This window comes from Musca domestica, unplaced genomic scaffold (assembly GCF_030504385.1).
Source record: "Musca domestica strain aabys unplaced genomic scaffold, Musca_domestica.polishedcontigs.V.1.1 55, whole genome shotgun sequence".
In the NCBI taxonomy this organism is placed as follows: domain Eukaryota; kingdom Metazoa; phylum Arthropoda; class Insecta; order Diptera; family Muscidae; genus Musca; species Musca domestica.
In genome coordinates this window covers 1249133-1270749 of record NW_026712355.1, presented here as the reverse complement: position 1 = coordinate 1270749, position 21617 = coordinate 1249133, and the positions used below count along the sequence as shown (strand labels likewise).

The 21617-nt window shown below is 40.8% G+C and overlaps 1 protein-coding gene across 2 annotated transcripts in view; it reads right to left on the bottom strand.

Moving 5' to 3' along the window:
• Positions 1 to 2145: 2145 nt before the first annotated feature.
• LOC101896156 (putative uncharacterized protein DDB_G0277255) overlaps positions 2146 to 21617 on the bottom strand; it is a 40101-nt gene continuing 20629 nt past the window's right edge. The window contains exons 2-9 of one of the 2 annotated variants that reach the window (XM_020034897.2): positions 12455 to 13383; positions 8775 to 9541; positions 8485 to 8704; positions 6082 to 6350; positions 5852 to 6013; positions 5590 to 5785; positions 5436 to 5522; positions 2146 to 2559 (exon numbers count right to left, since the gene is read on the bottom strand). In XM_020034897.2, coding sequence (XP_019890456.2) covers positions 2383 to 2559; positions 5436 to 5522; positions 5590 to 5785; positions 5852 to 6013; positions 6082 to 6350; positions 8485 to 8704; positions 8775 to 9541; positions 12455 to 13383 — 2807 coding nt within the window. In that variant the 3' untranslated portion in view covers positions 2146 to 2382. The remainder of the gene's footprint in view (positions 2560 to 5435; positions 5523 to 5589; positions 5786 to 5851; positions 6014 to 6081; positions 6351 to 8484; positions 8705 to 8774; positions 9542 to 12454; positions 13384 to 21617) is intronic. The other variant, XM_020034898.2, reaches the window with a different exon arrangement.

The following is a 21617-nucleotide window of genomic DNA, read 5'->3' as shown; positions in this document are numbered from 1 at the left end:
GATCTATAAAGATCGCAACGATGCTGGACTGCTGGCTGCCATGAAGATCCAGTAAAGGCGGTGTGTTTATACGTATCACCGGAAAACATAGCGACAAAAATAAGATGACATGATATTAATTGGCATGGTGCCGCCACCACCATCTCTCCTAAAGGCTTAGATGGAAAAATTAAATGAGATGGGTATGAAAAAGGGTATCATATAATTGAGGTTATCAAGTGGATTCTCTAAAGGAGACATCTATCTAAGGTGGACATCCCAACTAACTAATTCATTAATATTTTGCGACAATCACCAAAAACAATAGGCTTCTTATTTCAAACTGACCCAAACTCTATGCAAAACTTTGTGAGAATCGGAACATAATTGCGATCTGCAGCGTGATTAAAAACTAACATGGGCAGAAGGGCGGACATGCATAACTAGATCAATTTAACTCGGCTATATATATAGGAAGATTGATCTATAACATCATGGGTCTAGGACCATGGTGTTACAAACTTTTTGGTCCATAATATTATACCTCCAACATATGGTGTGTAGGTTATAATTTAAATCTGCTTACTTAATGATGAACCCTATATCGATAACAGTTTTCGGGGCTTATTATGCATATTTTTTAGTTTCAAAATTGGTCTGCTCCAGAACTGCAAGAATGTAAAAGTTTTTACTATGATAACAGATTTTCCCTTTATGATATCGAAAAAGAAATTGCAACTAGTAGATTCTGGCAGGTTCTGGAACAGCCCTAATGTCTACTATCGAATTTCACATATATAAATTAAGGAGTGCGTACACAAGCAGCTTGAAGTCTTCACATGGCATATTTTTGTGACATATCTTAAAGGAATGCCAGAGGAATGCCATAATTTCTTCAGTGGTATTTCAGAATGAATTTTACCCCTATTTTATGTTTGACCTGTTGCAGTCAAATGTGTGCATTTTAAATTTAATATTTCGCTGGCGTACGCTGCTTGAGTAAAGTTTGCGGGAAAGGAAAGTAAATATTTTGTAAATAGAGAGAGAGAGAGAGAGGGCTGAATTATATGTGACGTTTACCTCTATTAACTTCTATCTTTTCAATGAAACTTGCTTTTCTTTTCCATAAACTTTCCCTTTTGTTTACAGATTTATGAGAAAGTGGTCTGGGCTAACAATATACTTTTAGCTGGATAATTTCGAATCAATCTCCTTCATTCTTAACGTTCAAAGGAAGTGGCCATGTTGTCCAAAAAGTCTAGAAGGTTGCAAAAGAAGAAACAAAATGTGGTTCCATAACGCGACTGGCTTTTTAACAAAATAGGATTTTAGTATTTTTTCTTTTGTATAAATAACATAGAGTGTGAACATTTAAGATTGTTTTTTGTTTTGTGTTATTGTTGCTGTTGTTCTCTTTAAGCTTAAGCTTACATCTAAAGGAAAATTGTGTGTTTAAATAAGTGTGGCTGTTTGTTTGTTTGTGGTATAGTTTGTTTTGATTTCTCCTTCGAAAAAAAGAAATTTGGAGGGGCTTTTTGTTTTTTAGGTATTGTTGTTGTTGGCATTGTTTTATTAAAACAAAAAATAAAATAAACAAAAAAAGAAACAGACATTTAAAATTGGTTGTTATTGTTGAGTTAAGTAGTTGCCTTATGTAGCCGCCTGTTTGTTTTTTTTTTCAAATCATTAACTTTTAAGAAAGGTGGAGAGGTATAGGATAGGGGTGGGGGATGTATTTATGTTAATTTATATAATATATAAATGATTATTAGTTATAATGTTGTTGCTGTTGGGTTTTTACATAACATTTTTTCATGTTGTTGTTGTTGTTTGATCTTAATATTAAATTATTATTAATTATGATTATTATTTTACTTGTTGTTGCTGTTATTTATATTGTTATAATTATTTATATTGTTTTTTCTTAGTAATAATATAAAGAATAATTAATTAATTATTAATATTATTATAATTATTATTGTTGTTGTAATATATACTTTTCTTTTCCTTTTCTGTTAAATAGTTGTTGCTGTAAATACACATTCACTTTTCACGTTGTTGTTTTTTTCTCTTTCTCTCTGTCTCGAGAAAGAAAACTGATTTGTATATCCTTAGTTAGGTATATATATATATGCATGTTTTTTATGTTTATATATATAAATGGTGTTTTGTTTTTTAGATTTTAATTCTTCTTGTTGTTGTTGCAATCTCTACTTAGTATGTTGTTATCATATTTTCGTTAAGTGTATCTGTGTGTCATTATAATAATATTTATTATACTTTTAAATTGTAACAGCTGCTGCAGGGATTGGTTGTCGCTATCTCTTTATTTTCTTAAAAGGTGGTAGTGGTGTTGTTGTTGTTGTAGTAGTTGCTTTTACGCTATTGGCAATAACTCATCTTTCACGCCGTATTATTTTTCAAATGTAAAAGTTTCACTTTTAGTTCAGCAAATGTGGGTCGTTTGGCAGGATTAAGGTCCCAGGCTTGTCTCATCATTTCATAGATCTCGGGAGGACAACCCTCGGGAGCTTCCATTTTATAGCCGACTTCAACGTGTTTCACAACATCGGTTAATGGCTGAAATGAAAGAAGAAACAGGAAATAATATTCAGTATTTCGAGAATGAAAATGAATGTTGCTAAAACAAGTAAAAAACATTAAGTTCGGCCGGGACGAACTTTTAATACCCTCCACCATTGACTAAATAAAACATTTTTATATAAAAGAATCTGAGTTCAAACGTTTTCCACTTTAAACTACAAATACCAGTAAGACCGTAGGATAATGGTGTTAAACTTTTCAAAAAACCATAAAGTGGGTGAGGTCGTTAAATAGAGGGGCCATATCAAATAAGGAAAGTCTCTAGACTAGTTTATACTTCAAGGATTGTCATCTACCATATCTTCTTAAATAACAAATTTGAAACAATTTCGTGGGTAAATGTGACTAGGTTTATCAAAATACAGAATGTAGGAGGATATCGTTTTGAGGAAAACGTGGACCTAAATATTCAATGTTCTGCCACCGGAGCTAAAAATCCATTATGACATACAAATACCAATTTTTAGACAAATCCGTGAATACATGTGGCGAAAATCATCAAAAACCCGGATATCGGGAGGTACCGTTATATGGCGGCTATACCAAAAATATTACTTAAACCAAGGCCTATATAAGATCGGCCAGTAGGCCCATTTGGCTGCTAACTTTGCTGTCAAAAATATAATTGCTATTTGAAATTGAAAGAAAGTCTAATCAAAATGGTGCAAAAACTGCTATGTTTATTGCCACATTGTTGCTAAAAGTGGTCTTCTTGTTCGACCTTATAAAAGTCCTGACTTCAACCTAAAAAATAATTGAAATCAGAGTCCAAACCTACTATATAGGGGCTATACCAAAGAGTAGATCGACATTTTAATTTGGGAAACCAAAACTCTTTTGGTTTGATTTACAAACTGAATATCCTGGATTTTACAAACCCGCAGACTGGCTGTTTACAGTACAATTTTAAGAAATAAATAATGGCGAAAAAAAGTGGAATTATTACTGATAGGATATATAGTTATAAGGGTGATACACGGCTAGAAATCTTGCCGTGTTGTCTTTAACCACTTAAGTCTTCGGGATAATTGATGTATTACTGTAGGGCCAGTGTTAGAGAACGAAGACAAATCATGTGCCACTTGTTTCCCCACCAACCTGTGCCTCATGTTAATGAGTGCTGGACAGTGGCAGAGAAAAGTTTAAAAACAGGTATCAACCAGGACAGTAGCGACTTTGTTCCCTTCTCCGAGAGCGTTGGTCAGATTCTTTTGGAGATGTTGCACCCCCTTTCTTCCTGCCATTTTTGTTGAATTCTCTCAGAGTAGTGTCTATGAATTACCTGTAGGAAGTGGCATAGGGGTGGTTTGACCGAATTCTCAACTTCAATGTTAGCTGATTCGGACCCTAGCCTAGCCACTCCGTCTGCAGTCTCGTTGTCTGGAATATTGTAATGACCAGGAACCCAACAGAGCTTGATAGACAACCAAGTGTTTTTCGAGGATCTCCTGCAGTCCCAAACAACTTTAGACTTAATGTTAGAGACGTTTAGGGCTTTCAGTGCCGCTTGACTATCGACGTATATAGTCAAAGGACTACTAACCTTGTTGTTCCTCGTGACCAACAGGTCTATGGCTTTTTTTATTGAGTAGATTTGGACTCCGATTTGAACCGAATTAAATCCATAAACAAAAACTGCGGCAAATAATTTCCACTTTAATACATAAACTTCGAATGTAATTTTCTCAAAAACTATTATACCCAGATATATGGTTTATTCTGAGATTTATAGTGAAATTTGCTGTGGAATATTTCCTCCTTTGGCACTTTCTGTCTAAAACTAAATTTTAGGATACTTTCATGCATCAGCTTGAAAATAGATCGTAGAAAAATCCATCAATTTTTTTGCAAATTCGACGCAAGTATTTTCTACATATATAATGGAAATAGGGATTTATGTTCTTTGATGACTTATAGTGAAATTTGATGGGGATTATTTCTTCTTTTGACACTTTAACCCAAAAATCAAATTTTATATATATATTTTTTTTAATTTGGCAACATTGACACCAGTATTTTGTTGTATATATTAGAAATAGACACTTCTTTTCCTTAGTGACTTATAGTGAAATTTGTTTAGTATTTTATCCTTTGACACTTTCTGTTTAAACCAAAGAAGTATCCATGAAAATGAATAAGAATTATTTTCGTGTTTTTAATTGGCAAAAATGAATGAAGTATTCTCGTAAAATATAATGGAAGGGAAGGAAGGGTTCTTCACTTTGGTGACTCAGAGTGAAATTTTGTGTTTTGATATTTTCTGTATAAAACCAAGTCTTATTTTACTTTCAGCCCTCAATTTGAAAAAATACCGATGAAAAGAAATATAAAATATTTCTGTGTTTTTTTTTTTTTTTTAATTTAAACCAATATTTTCGTGATATATAATGGATATAGGGATTTCTTTTCATTGGTGAACTTCAGGGAAATTTAATATAAAATATTTTTGTCTTCGGTATTATCCTTCTAAAATGACGTTTTTAAGAAGAATTTTACCCAAACTCACATAAGTATGGCTTAACCTCTAAAATGTGTTTTTAATACTTATAAATTCCTGAAGTTTATGTACGATTCGGAATTTTGACGTATAGTAGAATTTTATGACAAATAAGTTTGCAGAATACGTTGCGTTAAAATGGAGTTTTAACCATTTTTTGGAAAAAATTCTAATCCTTATAATTTCAGTGAAGTATTGAGAATAGGGATTCTTTATATCCATTGAATATGGAGTCTATATAGATAAGGGCCAGCGCTTTTAAAATACCAACATTTCTTCCACATTAAGAATTTCAACAGATTTTTCTATATTTTAAAGATATACTTTTTTCAAAAAGAAAACTTGTAATACTTACAATTCTAGGATAAGGAACACGACCAAATGAATAAATTTCCCATAATAAAATGCCAAAACTCCACATATCGGATTTATTAGAGAAACGCTGGAAGAAAAGAAATTTTAAAACAATTAATTTAACATACAAATTCAACACAAATCGTAGAACCTACCCAATTTTTCAATGCCTCGGGGGCAGTCCATTTAATTGGCAATTTCCCGACATCCAGATTATAGCATTCTTCACGGGCCAAACCAAAATCGGATACCTTGGCAACGCAATCTTCCGAAATGAGAACATTACGGGCAGCCAAATCACGATGAACAACCTTTTTCGCTTCCAAATATTCCATACCAGAAGCCGTGTCACTAAAATATGAAATCAGTTTTTGTTATATATAGCCCACAGAATATTGGGATCAATTCCACACTTACTAAGCAAAATTGATTTGATCCTTTTTAGTTATATGCTGTCGTCCCCGCGATCTTAGATAATCAACCAGTGATCCTTTGCTCATATATTCCGTAACCAAATACAGATGTTTACTAGTAAAGACTAAACCAATGAACTTCACTAGATTTTCATGTTCCAGTGTTCTGTGAAATCGCAAGAGAGAACATTATTTAAAGTTGTTTCAAATACTTTCAGATTGGAAAATACTCACGTCATAACTGAAGCCTCTGCTAAGAATTTCTGTACAGCTCCCTCGTCTTTAAGCATTTTTACAGCCACCTTTTCATTGCGCAGTATGCCCAACATAACATCACCAAATTCACCCTTGCCTATGCTCTCGCGTAATTGTAAATCCGATTCGGGTATAACCCAACCTTTGTCAATGAAATCTTTCGAATTGATGCAGTATTCCTGTTTACCCTGTTTGGGTAAACATTTTACCAGTTGTGTACACAGACCATCGGCATCGGCTTCATAGTGCTATAGGGGGAAAGAGGAAAAGAAGTCAAGAAAAGAATATAATTTATGCATAAAGAACCGAATAAAGGATTATATATATGGAAATGGTGGGAATGGGAATGTATTAAGAAGAGCTATGGTTTAAAGAGCCCATATAGATGAGCGAAAGGGAGTATTTACAGACGAGAGAGGCCTTACAGACAAGCGAAAAGGTGTTTTATAGACAAACAAAAGGGAGTCTTTACAGACGAGCTTTCGGTCGTCTCCATAGACGAGCTAAAGGTTAGATCGTCTCCATAGACGAGCTGAAGGCTAGATTGTCTCCATAGACGAGCTGAAGGCTAGAAGGCCGTCTCTATAGAAGAGCTGAAGGCCGTCTCTATAGACGGGCTGAAGGCCGTCTCTATAGACAAGCTGAAGGTCGTCTCTATAGACGAGCTGAAGGCCGTCTCTATAGACGAGCTGAAGGCCGTCTCTATAGACGAGCTGAAGGCCGTCTCTATAGACGAGCTGAAGGCCGTCTCTATAGATGAGCTGTGAAGGCCGTCTCTATAGATGAGCTGTGAAGGCCGTCTCTATAAACGAGACGAGCTCAAGGCCGTCTCTAGAGTCTGGCTCAAGGTCAAAGTCTTTTTAGACGCCCCTGAGTAGTTATAGACGACCTGGAGGTAGTCTTTATAAACAACCCTGAGGGGATCTTTTTAGACGGCCTGAAGAGTTTTTATAGACGACCTGGAGGGAGCCTTTATAGGCGTCCTGGAGGGAGTATTCATAGATAGCCTGGATGGTGTCTTTATAAATGGCCTGGAGCGAGTCTATATAGACATCCTAGAGAGAGCCTTTATAAATGGCCCGGAGGGACGCTTTATTGACGACAGATCGAGTCTTTATAGACGATCTAGAGGGAGTCTTCGTATATGACCTGGACCGAGGCTTAATAGACGGCCTGGAGGAAATCTTTATAGAAGACCAGGAGAAAGTGTTTACAGATGACCTGAAGTAAGCCTTTATATACCCCGCCTGAAGTGAGAGTCTGGCTCAAGTTCGTCTTCGTAAAATGACAAAAGGTCGTCTCTTTTCTTCTCTTCGTTTGCAGACGAGCAAACGAGCTGAAGGCAGTCTCTATGGATTGACTGAATGTTGTCTCAAGAGCCTGGCTCAAGGTCGTCTTTATAAACTCTTCTTCCCTTCGTTTGCAGACGAGCAAAAGTTTGAGTTTTCATCTCTTACTTACCGCTACTAGCTGACCCAAATTTTCAAAATATTCTTCATCGTCAATGGTTGGCTTATTTTCCAAATATTTCACGCGATAATGTTCCACTTTGCCCTGGAAGCATACACAGAGCGTATAGTCACCAGGGAAGTTGGTCGATTCTCGCAATAGAAACAGGCCATCTTCGCGGGGCTGTAGCAAGTGTTCGTCTCTATAGACGAGCTAAAGGCCAGATCGTCTCTATAGACGAGCTAAAGGCCAGATCGTCTCTATAGACGAGCTGAAGGCCAGATCGTCTCTATAGAAGAGCTGAAGGCCAGATCGTCTCCATAGACGAGCTGAAGGTCAGATTGACTCTATAGACGAGCTAAAGGCCGTCTTTATAAAATGGCAGAAGGTCAGACGGGTCTTTTTAGACGTCCTGGAGAGTTTTTATAGACGACCTGAGGGAATTTTTATAGGCGTGCTGGAGGGAGTTTTTATAGACAGCCTGGATGGTGTCTTTAGAAATGACCTGGAGCGAGTCTTTATAAACGTCCTAGAGGGAGTCTTTATAAGTGGGCTGAAGGAAGGCTTTATAGACGACAGATCGAGAGGGAGTCTTCATATATGACCTGGACCGAGGCTTAATAGACGGCCTGGAGGAAATCTTTATAGACGACCAGGAGGAAGTGTCTACAGATGACCTGAAGTAAGCCTTTATATACGGCCTGAAGTGAGAGTCTGGCTCAAGGTCGTCTTTATAAAATTACAAAAGGTCGTCTCTCTTCTTCTCTTCGTTTGCAGACGAGCAAACGAGCTGAAGGTAATATCTATGGACTGACAGAATGTTGTCTCTAGAGCCAGGCTCAAGGTCTTATTTATGAACTGGAAGAAAGGCCGTCTCTCTTCTTCTCTTCGTTTGCAGACGAGTGAAAAGATGAGTTTGCATCGCTTACTTACCGCTACAAGCTGACCCAAATTTTCAAAATATTCTTCATCGTCAATGGTTAGCTTATTTTCCAAATATTTCACACGATAATGCTCCACCTTACCCTGGAAGCATACACAGAGCGTATAGTCACCAGGGAAGTTGGTCGATTCTCGCACTAGAAACAGGCCATCCTCGCGGGGCTGTAGCAAGTGTTCGGCCTCGTCACGGGTAATGCTGCCATGGAACCAACTGCAAAAATAGAATTAAAATTAAAATCAAATGAATTTAAACATTAACAGAACATTATCTCTCTACTTACGGCATTGCATTCAATTTAACCTCACATTTTTTGTGCGGTTGCTGTTGGCCAACATGATGATTGGGCGCCATGCCCGATGTCGGTGATAGGGAGGGGGTTGCCCATGTCTGGGCGCCAACACCAACGGGATTACCGCCAACAACTGCTGCACCATTTATGTCAAAACTATGCAATGATGTCGTCATAGCCGAACCACCTGCTCCGACATTGGCTCCCGCCGGATTTATGACCAATGACGACGTTTGATTGGGATGATGATGCTGCTGCTGTTGTTGTTGCTGTTGCTGGGCGGGGTGTTGTGTATGAAGTAACATATTGCTACCACCGCCGGCATTTGCTGTTAGACCCATACCTTTGGGTGGTAGGCCACGTTCGTGCAGTGACATGCCAGTGCTGTGGGCAGCATTCAATGAAGACGACATCAGATTATTGTTGCAATTATTGGCCGCTGCTGCGGCATTTAATAATTGCATATGCTGTTGTTGTTGCTGCTGGGTGACACTGGCCACTGCGGCGGCCGTAACAGACGATGCCGTCGACGCGGAACCGACAATGGGAGTAAATGTTGACATTAAACTGTGGGATTGTTGCTGCTGCTGCTGTGGATGTTGATTTGGCGATTTGGGTGAATGATTGGCAGCGGCATTTATAATACCACCACCAGCCAGAATAGTGCTGCCTCCTCCGCCTCCAGCAACACCTGTTGCATTTGTTATATGACTATTAAGTGCATGCGAGGACAAGTGAATCGCATTGTGATGTTGATTCTAAAAATTAGAAAAAATAGCAATGATAAAATTATTAAAAAATTGTCAATGGGATTTGAAAATTTGTAGAGAAAGAGTGCAGAGGGGGTGCGGAAGGTTAATAGGAATGAATGAGGATGGGCATGAATTGTGTTTATTGACCCAAAGGTCTTGAGAGAAAGACAGAAGAGAGTCTTTATAGAATTGGGGAAGGGATATTTATAGTCGAGCGAATGGAAGTTTTAATGGACGATCTGCAAAGAGAATCTATATGGACGAGCTGGGAATGGAGTTTTTGTAGAGAAGCTGAAAGGAGTCTTTACAGGCAACTTGGAGGGAATCTTTCTTTCTTTAATTAGGAATGAATGAGAATGGGCATGAATTGTGGATATTGACCCAAAGGAAGGACAGAAAAGAGTTTTTATGGACTTGCGGAAGGGATATTTAGGAAGAATGGAAGAAAGTTTTAATAGACGATCAGCCAAAGGAATCTATTTTGATTAGCTAAGCAGGGAGTCTTTGTAGAGAAGATGGAAGGTAGTCTTTACAAACGAGGTGTGAGGAATCTTTCGAGATATGCAGGGAAAGCTCTCTTTATTGGAAGAGCTGAGAAGATAGTCTCTACAGACGGCCTGGGGGAAGTCTTTATAGATAACCTGGAGGGAGAATGTATAGACCACCTGAATTGAGTCTTCATAGAGACCTGGGGGGAGTCTTTATAGACAGCTTGGAGAAAGTCTTCATGGACAGCCTGGGGGATTTTTTTTATAGACGAGCTGAAGAAAGTCTCTATAGACGACCTGACGAGGGTTTTTATAGACGACCAAAAGGTAGTCTTTATAGACAGCCTGGAGGGAGTTTTTATAAACGGCGACTTTGGAGACTTTGTATATAGCTTGGAGCGAATTTTTATAGACGGCCTGGAGAGTCTTTACAGACGAATTGAAGGGAAACTTTACAGACGAGTTGGTGGGAGACTACATACAACCTGGAGGGAGTATTTACAGGCGACATGGAGGGGTCGTTATAGACGAACTGGAGGGATTCTTTACGGACTGCCTGGGGGAGCGTTTATAGACGGCCTAGAGGGAGTTTTAATCGACGACCTTGAGGGGGTCTTTATAGACAACCTGGGAGGAGCCTTTATAGACGACCTGGAAGGAGTCTTCATAGACAGCCTAGAGGGATTTTTTATTGACTGCCTGGGGGAATCTTTATAGACGGTCTGGAGGGAGTCTTTATAGACAGCATGGGGGAATCTTTATGGACGAGCTAGTGAGAGTCTTGGTAGACGACCTGAATGGTGTCTTTATAGACGGTCTGGAGGATGTCTTTATAGAGGTCTGGAGGGAGCATTTATAGGTGGCCTGGAGGGAGCCTTTATAGACGTCCTGGAGGTAGTTTTTTAGACGATGTAGTTTTATAGAGAACCCTGAGGGAGTCTTTATAGATGGTCCGGAGGAAGTCTTTATAGACGACTCTGAGGTTTTTTATTTTAGGTGGCCTGGAGGGAGTCTTTACAAACGACCTGGGGGAGTCTTTATAGACGACCTGGAGAGAGTATTTACAGATGACCTGGTGGGAGTCTTTATTGACGACCTAAAAGGGGTCTCTATAGACGGCCTAGAAGGAGTCTTTATAGACAAGCTGAGGGAGTCTTCACAGGCGAGAGCTAGCGAGAGTCTTGATAGACAACCTGAAGGGGGTCTTTATAGACGGTCTGAGGATGTCTTTATCGACGGTCTGGAGGGAACATTTATAGGTGGCCTGGAGGTACTTTTTGCAGACGACGCAGAGGGAGTTTTTATAGACAATCCTGAAGAGGTGTTTTTAGATGGTCCGGAGGAAATCTTTATAGACGACTCTGAGATTGTTTATTTTAGGTAGTCAGGAGGGAGTCTTTACAAACGCCCTGGGGGAGTCTATATAGACGACCTGGAGGGGTTTTTTGTAGACGGCCAGGAGGGAGTATTTACAGATGACCTAGTGGGAGTCTTTATAGGCGATCTGGAGGGAATCTTTATAGACGGCCTGGAAGGAGTCTTTATTGGCGATCTGGAGGGAGTCTTTATAGACGAGGCGAGGGAGTCTTTACAGGCGAGTTGAGCCTTTATGGGCAAGCTAAGGGAGTCTGTATAGACGAGTTAGAGGGAGCCTTTATAGACGGCCAGGAAGGAGTCCTTATAGACGGCCAGGAAAGAAAGACGATAGGAGAATAGAATCTGAATACTCTTCATAGACGAGCTGATGTCAGGGAGTCTTTATAGACAATCTGATAGACAGAGAATCTCTATAGACGAGCTAATGGCCAGGGAATCTCTTTAGACAAGCTGATGGCCAGGCGTTTCTATAGACGAGCTGATAGGTAGGGAGTTCCTTAGAGAGAAACAGAAGCCTGGGAATATTTTAGAGACAAACTAAACCAGGGGGTTTTTATAAAGACGAACGGACGGTTTTTATGAAGCCGGAGAGTCATTTAGAGACGAACCGAGTAGACTTTTAGAGACGAACTAATGCCAGGGAGTCTTTTTGAGACGAGAGACCAACTGAAGACGGGGTCTCTTTCTATAGATGAGCTGATGGCATAAAGTCTCTTTATGGACAAGCTGAGAAGAGAGTATTTACTGACGTTCTGGAAAAGGTGTCTTTTTATAGACGACTTGAGAAGGTATTTATAGTCTCCAATATTTTTCCAATTAAATATTGGTCTTTACAGATGGTTCAGGCCTAAAGTTTAGTTATAGATGGCTTTCTTCTTTTCACAAAAGATCCTCCATAGGAACCTTTCCATACAAAGAAATCCTTTCACAATTCCTCATGGAAAAGAAAACATTCCATTGCTCTTGAAAAATAGAAAAGAGAATACCCTTCTCCCTTCTCTACAACAAAATAATGTCATGTATGTGTATGTGTGTGTATTTTTACATGTATTACCACATTGTTATGATGAGATGACGCTGATGATAAATTGCCTGATTGTGCTACAATATGGGGTTGGGATTGGCTAAATTGCTGTTGCAATGTGATATTGCTGGCGATGATGGGAACACCACCAACACCGACACCAATGCCGGCTAGGCCGCCAACACCACCGCCGCCGATATTACCAATGCTGCCACCACCCCCGCCTATACCACCACTTACACTGTTATTGGCTAGCAAACTATTTGGATTGTTGGGTCCACCAGCAGCCGCCGTTACCGGCTGCGGTGCTGGACGTTTATTATGACGCAATGGGGCCGTTGGTGGCATCTGATGCCCGGTTGATTGCAAAAACCATGGATCACCGCCCGTGCTCGATGTTGCCACCGTTACCGTTGGCTGGGAGAAACCGCGATGATGACCAACGATTGTTGTTTGTCCGCCGTTTTGTGTGGCCGTTGCGTGACTATTCATAACTGTCGTCTGGGAACCTGGGCTATTCGCAGTTGCTGCGGCTGTTGCTGGCGACTGCGATGATGGATTGTTGTCGTTTCTGCTTTTGTTGCTGTTATTGTTGTTGTTGTTATCGGTATTTGTTAACCTCTGTTGTGCTAAGGATACTGACGATGAAAAATTTGTGCTGGGGAAGTCTTCTTCTTCTTTGGCAACTTCCTTTCTTTCCGAATTTTCTACTGCTGTGCCATTAGATCTTTCGTGTCTACTTAGATTGCTATTGTTGGTGTTGTTGATTCCTGTATCGGTTGCTTGATCATGGAGGGATTTGGTTTTGACGTCACTGTTGTTTTTATTGCTTTTCTTTATGGGTGTTTGGTCTGCGTTTGAATCCTTGACAGGACAACCATCTACAACATCATTGGAAGTCTTTAGATTTTCTTTAAGGGGATTTGTATTTTCCTTAGTGTCTGGTAGTGCGTCTTCATCTGAAATGAAATGAGAAATGAGAGAAAGTTTGTTAGTTAAGCAAAAATTAGGGGGCGAAGGATAAGTTGTAATAGAATTATTCTCAGAGTAACCTAAAACTTGACATTTAAGAAGCATTTGGAGAGTGGATGGGCAATAAAGCGGAGTTTTTGAAAAATCGTACCCAAAGAGGTACTAAAAACTTTAGGACTAGAATATTCAAATATCGAAGGATGTTGTTTCGGATGGGTTGGAGGGGTCATAAAGGTGAGTTAGAGGCGAGCTGAATGGAGTTATTTCAGACAAGCTAGAGGGAGTCTCTTCAGACGAGCTAGAGGGACTCTCTTCAGACCAGTTGGAGGGAGTCTCTTCAGAACAGCTGAAGAGTCTTTTCAGACCACCTAGAAGAATTCTCTCCAACTGAACAAGCTGTAGGGCCTCTTTTAAGACAAGTTGATCGTCTCTATAGACGAGCTGAAGCCTCAGGGAGTCTCTATAGGCAAGCTGAAGGCCAGATCGTCTCCATTGACGAGCTGAAGGCTAGATCGTCTCCATAGACGAGCTGAAGCCTCAGGGAGTCTCTATAGATGTGCTGAAGGCCAGATCGTCTCCATAAACGAGCTGAAGCCTCAGGAAGTCTCCATAGACAAGCTGAGGGGCAGATCGTCGCATTAGACGAACTGAAGGCCAGATCGTCGCCATAGACAAGCTGAAGACTCAGGAAGTCTCCATAGACGAGCTGAAGGCCAGATCGTCACTATAGACGAGCTGAAGGCCAGATCGTCACTATAGACGAGCTGAAGGCCAGATCGTCTCTATAGACGAGCTGAAGGCCAGATCATCTCTATAGACGAGCTGAAGGTCAGATCGTCTCTATAGACGAGCTGAAGGCCAGATCGTCTCTATAGACGAGCTGAAGGCCAGATCGTCTCTATAGACGAGCTGAAGGCCAGATCGTCTCTATAGACGAGCTGAAGGCCATATCGTCTCCATGGACAAGCTGAAGGCCAGATCGACTCCATAGACGAGCTGAAGGCCAAATCGTCTCCATAGACGAGCTGAAGGCCAAATCGTCTCCATAGACGAGCTGAAGGCCAAATCGTCTCCATAGACGAGCTGAAGGCCAAATCGTCTCCATAGACGAGCTGAAGGCCAAATCGTCTCCATAGACGAGCTGAAGGCCAGATCGTCTCCATAGACGAGCTGAAGGCCAGATCGTCTCTATAGACGAGCTGAAGGCCAGATCGTCTCTATAGACGAGCTGAAGGCCAGATCGTCTCTATAGACGAGCTGAAGGCCAGATCGTCTCTATAGACCAGCTGAAGGCCTGTCTTTATAGACCAGCTAAAGGCCTGTCTTTATAGACCAGCTGAAGGGCTCTCTCTATAGACCAGCTAAAGGCCTGTCTCTATAGACCAGCTGAAGGCCTGTCTCTATAGACCAGCTGAAGGCCTGTCTCTATAGACCAGCTGAAGGCCTGTCTCTATAGACCAGGTGAAGGCCTGTCTCTATAGACCAGCTGAAGGGCTTTCTCTATAGACCAGCTAAAGGCCTGTCTCTATAGACCAGGTGAAGGCCTGTCTCTATAGACCAGCTGAAGAGCTGTCTCTATAGACCAGGTGAAGGCCTCTCTCTATAGACCAGGTGAAGGCCTGTCTCTATAGACCAGCTGAAGAGCTGTCTCTATAGACCAGGTGAAGGCCTCTCTCTATAGACCAGGTGAAGGCCTGTCTCTATAGACCAGCTGAAGGGCTCTCTCTATAGACCAGCTGAAGGGCTCTCTCTATAGACCAGCTAAAGGCCTGTCTCTATAGACCAGCTGAAGGCCTGTCTCTATAGACCAGCTGAAGGCCTGTCTCTATAGACCAGCTGAAGGCCTGTCTCTATAGACCAGCTGAAGGGCTTTCTCTATAGACCAGCCGAAGGGCTGTCTCTAAAGACCACCTAAAGGCCTGTCTCTATAGACCAGCTGAAGGCCTGTCTCTATAGACCAGCTGAAGGCCTGTCTCTATAGACCAGCCGAAGGGCTGTCTCTATAGACCAGCTGAAGGGCTGTCTCTATAGACCAGCTGAAGGGCTGTCCCTATAGACCAGCTGAAGGGCTGTCTCTATAGACCAGCTGAAGGGCTGTCCCTATAGACCAGCTGAAGGGCTGTCTCTATAGACCAGCTGAAGGGCTGTCCCTATAGACCATCTGAAGGCTATCTCTATAGACCAACTGAAGGCTGCCTCCGAGAACAAAATTATATTTTTATATAAGAACTGCGAGCAGATTCGTTAAAAAAGCGACCTCTAATGAGCTACAATGTCCATACTCCAAATTTGTGTTTGCCGACATTTCACTTTCTATCCACTTTTGCTAGATAATATTCCAACACCACAATCACCCACTACTATTCGCTTCAGTTCCAATCTAATTTATTGAATGGACAATTTTTATTTGCTTTGCTGTTCAAAGTTCCCAGCAACATAATCGGCATCATCATTATCAGCCAGCCAACCAGCAACAAGCGCCTCTATTGTGTTTTAGATTTTATGCGAAATGTGGACTCCATCGAAGAGAAGGAGTACCGCCTTTATATTAGCAGCAGCACCAACTCCAGCCAATATATGCAAATATGAATGGAGTTTTTTTGTTGTGGCCAAACCAAAAACAAAGAAACTTATTTTACTCCATGGTAGATACTGCCATGCCATTTCATTCCACGGGAAATCATAAATAATCTAAGCTTAATTCCGGTCGGTTATGTGTAATAGAAGGGTGGATGGGGGGAGGGGGGCAACAGCATAAACGAGTGTTGCCACATGACATATGGGCAAAATGGGAGCAACATCATTAATGCGACAAGGCCACTGTTGAGATCTTATAAAGGGGTCTCAGTAAGGGAAAATTTTCGGATACTCAATCCATAGGAAGGTATGTTTTTGGCCAAATTTTCAATACGAGCAGGCTTAAAGGGTGGCTGCCCTACGTCTTCGATAGCGTCACGAATCCCACCCTTGAGGTAAAGAGACAAGGCTGGGCAATTGGCGTAAAGTTTATCTATCACAGTGTGAGCCCTAAGGGTTCAACGAGGATAATATCCCTTATGACAACATCTGGAATAACCTCATCCCCGACTCATGAAGAAAAGGCTATGTTCATCCTAACTTCCTACTGAAATCGAAGGAGCATTGCCGTAAGATGCTATATAAGATGGTGTCCGATCTGGACACTGTCATTTCAGACTTTGAGGAGCTGGAGGGAGAGAGGCACAACATAGATGCAAAGTACTAACCATGGGACTACGAAGAAACTTTGGTTAATCAGGATTTCTATTTTAAGAGCAGTTGTGTTCCGCAATCAACAGATGAACAGAATTGAAGTCTAGTCTTCCAGATCGTCTATCAGGTTTCGGACACCCTTCAGCTCTATGGATTACAAGGGTCTCTCAGCACGTCTATGGAGGGAGACTCCATGGTCCTTCACCTCTTCTATAAAAGACTCACTTCAGCTCGTCTATGAAAGACTCACTACAGCTCGTCTATGACAGACTTACTACAGCTCGTCTATGAAAGACTCACTTCAGCTCGTCTATGAAAGACTCACTTCAGCTCGTCTATGAAAGACTCACTTCAGCTCGTCTATGAAAGACTCACTTCAGCTCGTCTATGAAGACGCACTTCAGCTCGTTTATGAAGACGCACTTCAGCTCGTCTGTGAAAGACTCACTACAGTTGTCTGTGAAAGACTCACTACAGTTCGTCTGTGAAAGACTCACTTCAGCTCGTCTATGAAAGACTCACTTCAGCTCGTCTATGAAAGACTCACATCAGCTCGTCTATAAACGACTCACATCAGCTCGTCTATAAACGACTCACATCAGCTCGTCTATGACAGACTCACATCAGCTCGTCTATGAAAGACTCACTTCAGATCGTCTATGAAAGAATCACTTCAGCTTCAGCTTCAGCTCGTCTATGAAAGAATCATTTCAGCTTCAGCTTCAGCTCGTTTATGAAAGAATCACTTCAGCTTCAGCTCGTCTATGAAAGAATCACTTCAGCTTCAGCTTCAGCTCGTCTATGAAAGACTAACTTCAGCTTCAGCTCGTCTATGAAAGAATCACTTCAGCTTCAGCTCGTCTATGAAAGAATCACTTCAGCTTCAGCTCGTCTATGAAAGACTCACTTCAGCTCGTCTATGAAAGACTCACTTCAGCTTCAGCTCGTCTATGAAAGACACACATCAGCTTCAGCTCGTCTATGAAAGACTCACTTCAGCTCGTCTATGAAAGACTCACTTCAGATCGTCTATGAAAGAATCACTTCAGCTTCAGCTTCAGCTCGTCTATGAAAGAATCATTTCAGCTTCAGCTCGTTTATGAAAGAATCACTTCAGCTTCAGCTCGTCTATGAAAGACTCACTTCAGCTCGTCTATGAAAGACTCACTTCAGCTTCAGCTCGTCTATGAAAGACACACATCAGCTTCAGCTCGTCTATGAAAGACTCACTTCAGCTTCAGCTCGTCTATGAAAGAATCACTTCAGCTTCAGCTCGTCTATGAAAGACTCACTTCAGCTTCAGCTCGTCTATGAAAGACCTACATTAGCTCGTCTATGAAAGACTCACTTTAGCTCTTCTATAAACAGATTCATTGCAGCTCGTCTATAAAAAGACTCACTGCAGCTCGTCTATAAAAAGACTCACTGCAGCTCGTCTATAAAAAGACTCACTGCAGCTCGTCTATAAAAAGACTCACTGCAGCTCGTCTATAAAAAGACTCAGTGCAGCTCGTCTATAAAAAGACTCACTGCAGCTCGTCTATAAAAAGACTCACTGCAGCTCGTCTATAAAAAGACTCACTGCAGCTCGTCTATAAAAAGACTCACTGCAGCTCGTCTATGAAAGACTCACTTCAGCTCGTCTATGAAAGACTCACTTCAGCTCGTCTATGAAAGACTCACTTCAGCTCGTCTATGAAAGACTCACTTCAGCTCGTCTATGAGGATTTAATTCAGCTTGGCTATGAGGACTCACTGACTCACCAGTAGCTCATCTATGGATGAGCCTATTAAAACTCTTTGGCCCTTCAGCTGTCCTAAAAAGACAATGACCCGACAGCTCACCTATGGGGACTTTTTAAGACAATCTTTTAAGACTCTCTCCAGCTCGTCTATAGGGAATCCATTTTTAGCTTGTCTTTACAGGGTGCTTGCAGTCTTGATTTAAAAGCCTCCCCTTTTAAAAAATTATTGCAGATCTGGTATCTCCCTTACCCACACAGTTTATTTTTTTCTAAAATTTGTATTCATGTATGTATGCAACAATCCGCCACATACATACATACGTACAGATATATTTATATCTTCATTGTTGTTTAATTTCCGTTTTAAGCCTGAACAGCTATTTTCAGTTCATCTATCAACAACAATAACTACAAAAACAACACCAACAAAAAACGTCTGGTATTGTCTGATGATATTGTAACTACTGCTGCTGATCGATCTAAGGTAGGCAGGCAGGCATTCCACGAGCAGGTTGTTGCTGTTGCTTTAGTTTCATGGCAGCAGCGACACAGTTGCCTCATTCGCTACAATTGCCGTAACTCTATGGGAATTTGAATTTGTAATGAATTTCCCGGTAAGATTTTCCCTTGGAGTTTTTCCGTTTTGGTCTGCATTGGAGGAAACTTCTATGTCTGGCGGGTGGAGGGTAAGGGGTTTATTGTTTCAGATACCGATATGTATCATAATGGCCAGACAATGAGAGATTGTGAGCCAAACTGATGACGTCTGAGAACTGTAACAAAGAATTGTGTTGGGAATTTTAATAATAATCGGAGCTTTTGTGAGCCTGGGTCCAAAAAGAATAGGGATTTGGGATTAAAAAGTAGAATATGTGTTCAATGATACATTTTTGGACAATTTTGCCAATCTTGTGGCGCCACGAAAAAATATTCTCCCTTTTTGTATCCGTTTTCGGCCTGAAGACTTTAAGACCCCACCTTCCTAAAACAACTTCAACTCTTCTAAGTATTGCCGAGAAAAAGAGGTTCTTACGTAAAAAAAATCTATTTGAAGGACCAAGTCGAAAGTGGTTTACAATAGCCCTTTTTAGAAAAGCTTGCTTTACCCTCAGCCATGGAGGGGGTATATTTCATTTGATACGTCCAAAACGTGCCTCATTGAAATAACGCGTTTAGACCTTAGGTCTCTTTGGACCAAATATCCTTAGGACACTTAGGATGTGGCACATCTCAATATTTTCATAAACACAAGATCTGTTATAAAGATGGTAGAGATCGGACAGTTCCTTCTGGTACCTCTCCCACAAAGGGTCAAAGTTTTGAATAACCAAAACGCTCAAAGAAAGCGAAATAAGAATCCCCCGCTTTTAAAATTTCACAGATCCAAATATATTTGCTAAAGCAAGATCTGTTGTGAAGAGGGCATATACAGGGTGAGATAAAAAAACTGCAACAAAGTCAATTTTATTGAATGAAAGCAAAAAATGTCAGAAACAGCATCAAATTTTAGAATAGGTTTAGCTTTGTTCGAATTGGTCACCATTGGCACGAATTATGGCCTTCGAACGGCCAATGAAACCGTCATACGCTGCCCAAATGTTGCTGTGTAGTATTTCAACCCATTCCCGGCGAAGCGCTTGCTTGAGGTGATCAACACTTTGGTATTTTTTAGTGCCAACCTTGCTTTCCAAAATACTCCAGACACAATAGTCCAAGGGATTTGTATCCGGAGATTTTGGTGGTCATTGTGCGCTGGAAATGAAGCGTGGAACCTCATTTTGTAACCCTTCTTGGGTGGCGGCGCGTGCTGAGTGCGATGGTGCTGAGTCCTGTTAGAATGTCTAAGGTCTGCGGCCAAAATGTTTGCGTGCCCAAGGCTTTAATACACCCTCCAGAATATTTTCGCGATAATATTCGGCTATTATTCTGAAGCCACGGTCGATTAATACGAGCGGAGAGGGACCATCAGCTGTTATGGCGGCCCACACCATCACCATGACTGGTGCTTGAGTTCTGGTGGCCAACCGAAGGTGCACATTTTCAGCTGACCTCTTTGGCAAGTAAATACGATCATTTTGTTTGTTTAAAAACTGCAGGACAACGAATTTTTTTCTCATCGGAGAAAACCAAACCAAAGAAAATAAAATTCGCCAGTTCACAACTTTGGCCAAGCGCCCTTTTGAGTCTATTTTCTTTTTGTTGCGGTGTAAGTTCTTGGACTTTTTGGAATTTCAATGGCTTTAACCCGAGCTCATTTTTCAATATTTGCCGAATGGAATATTGCTATATGTTAAGCTCACGAATCATTTTTCGGCCACTGCGACGCGAGGGTTTCGATCAAGTGGCTTCTTTACTTTTTGAAATATTTCTGCTGAGGTTGGTGTTTTCTTCCGCCCACTTCCTTTACGTCGGGCTACGCCACCAGTATCACGGTAACGAGCGATGGTACCAGAGACACAAAAGATTTATTCACATTTTAATGCTGGAGTGCTCTAACGATAGCCACTTGTCGTTTTCCAGCCAAATATAAAGAAATCACACTATCACGCTGGAATTCCATCACGAATAACTTGTTTTTCTGGAAAATTCTCACCAAAATGCTTTTGTACGCTTGTAAACAATATAATGAGCTGTCACTGGAATAATTTTAATAATCTATCGGACGAGTGGCTTAGAAATGACAGCAGTCTGAAGATGGTTTTTATCTAACCCTCAGTCTTATGTTAGATACGAAATGGTCAATATTGGCCAACTGCTTTGGAACCTGCTCCATAAAGGGTCAACAGTTTGAATAATCATAACTCAAAGCTGGTGCTATACATCTGTCGGCAAAAACGACTGATACTATTTTACTTTTTATATTCTCCACCTTGGAAAGGAGGGCATATTAACTTTGTCATTCCGTTTTTAACATCCCTAAATATTCGTCGTAGACCCCATAATGTATATATATATTCATAATCTATATACATAATCAGCATAAAATTCTAAGTCGATTTAACGATGTCCGTCTGTCGGCCTGTCCGTCTGTCTGCGGAAATCACGATACAGGCCACATTATTTGACATAGAGCGTCAAAATTTAGCAGAATAATTTGTATTGTGTCTAGGATGGTTGGTATTGAAAATGAGATATATCGGTCTATGTTTTGGTATAGTCCCCATATAATGGTACCTCCCGATATTCGGTATTTTGATGATTTTTGCCACATTTTTTTTTACCGATTTGTCTGAAAATTGGCATTT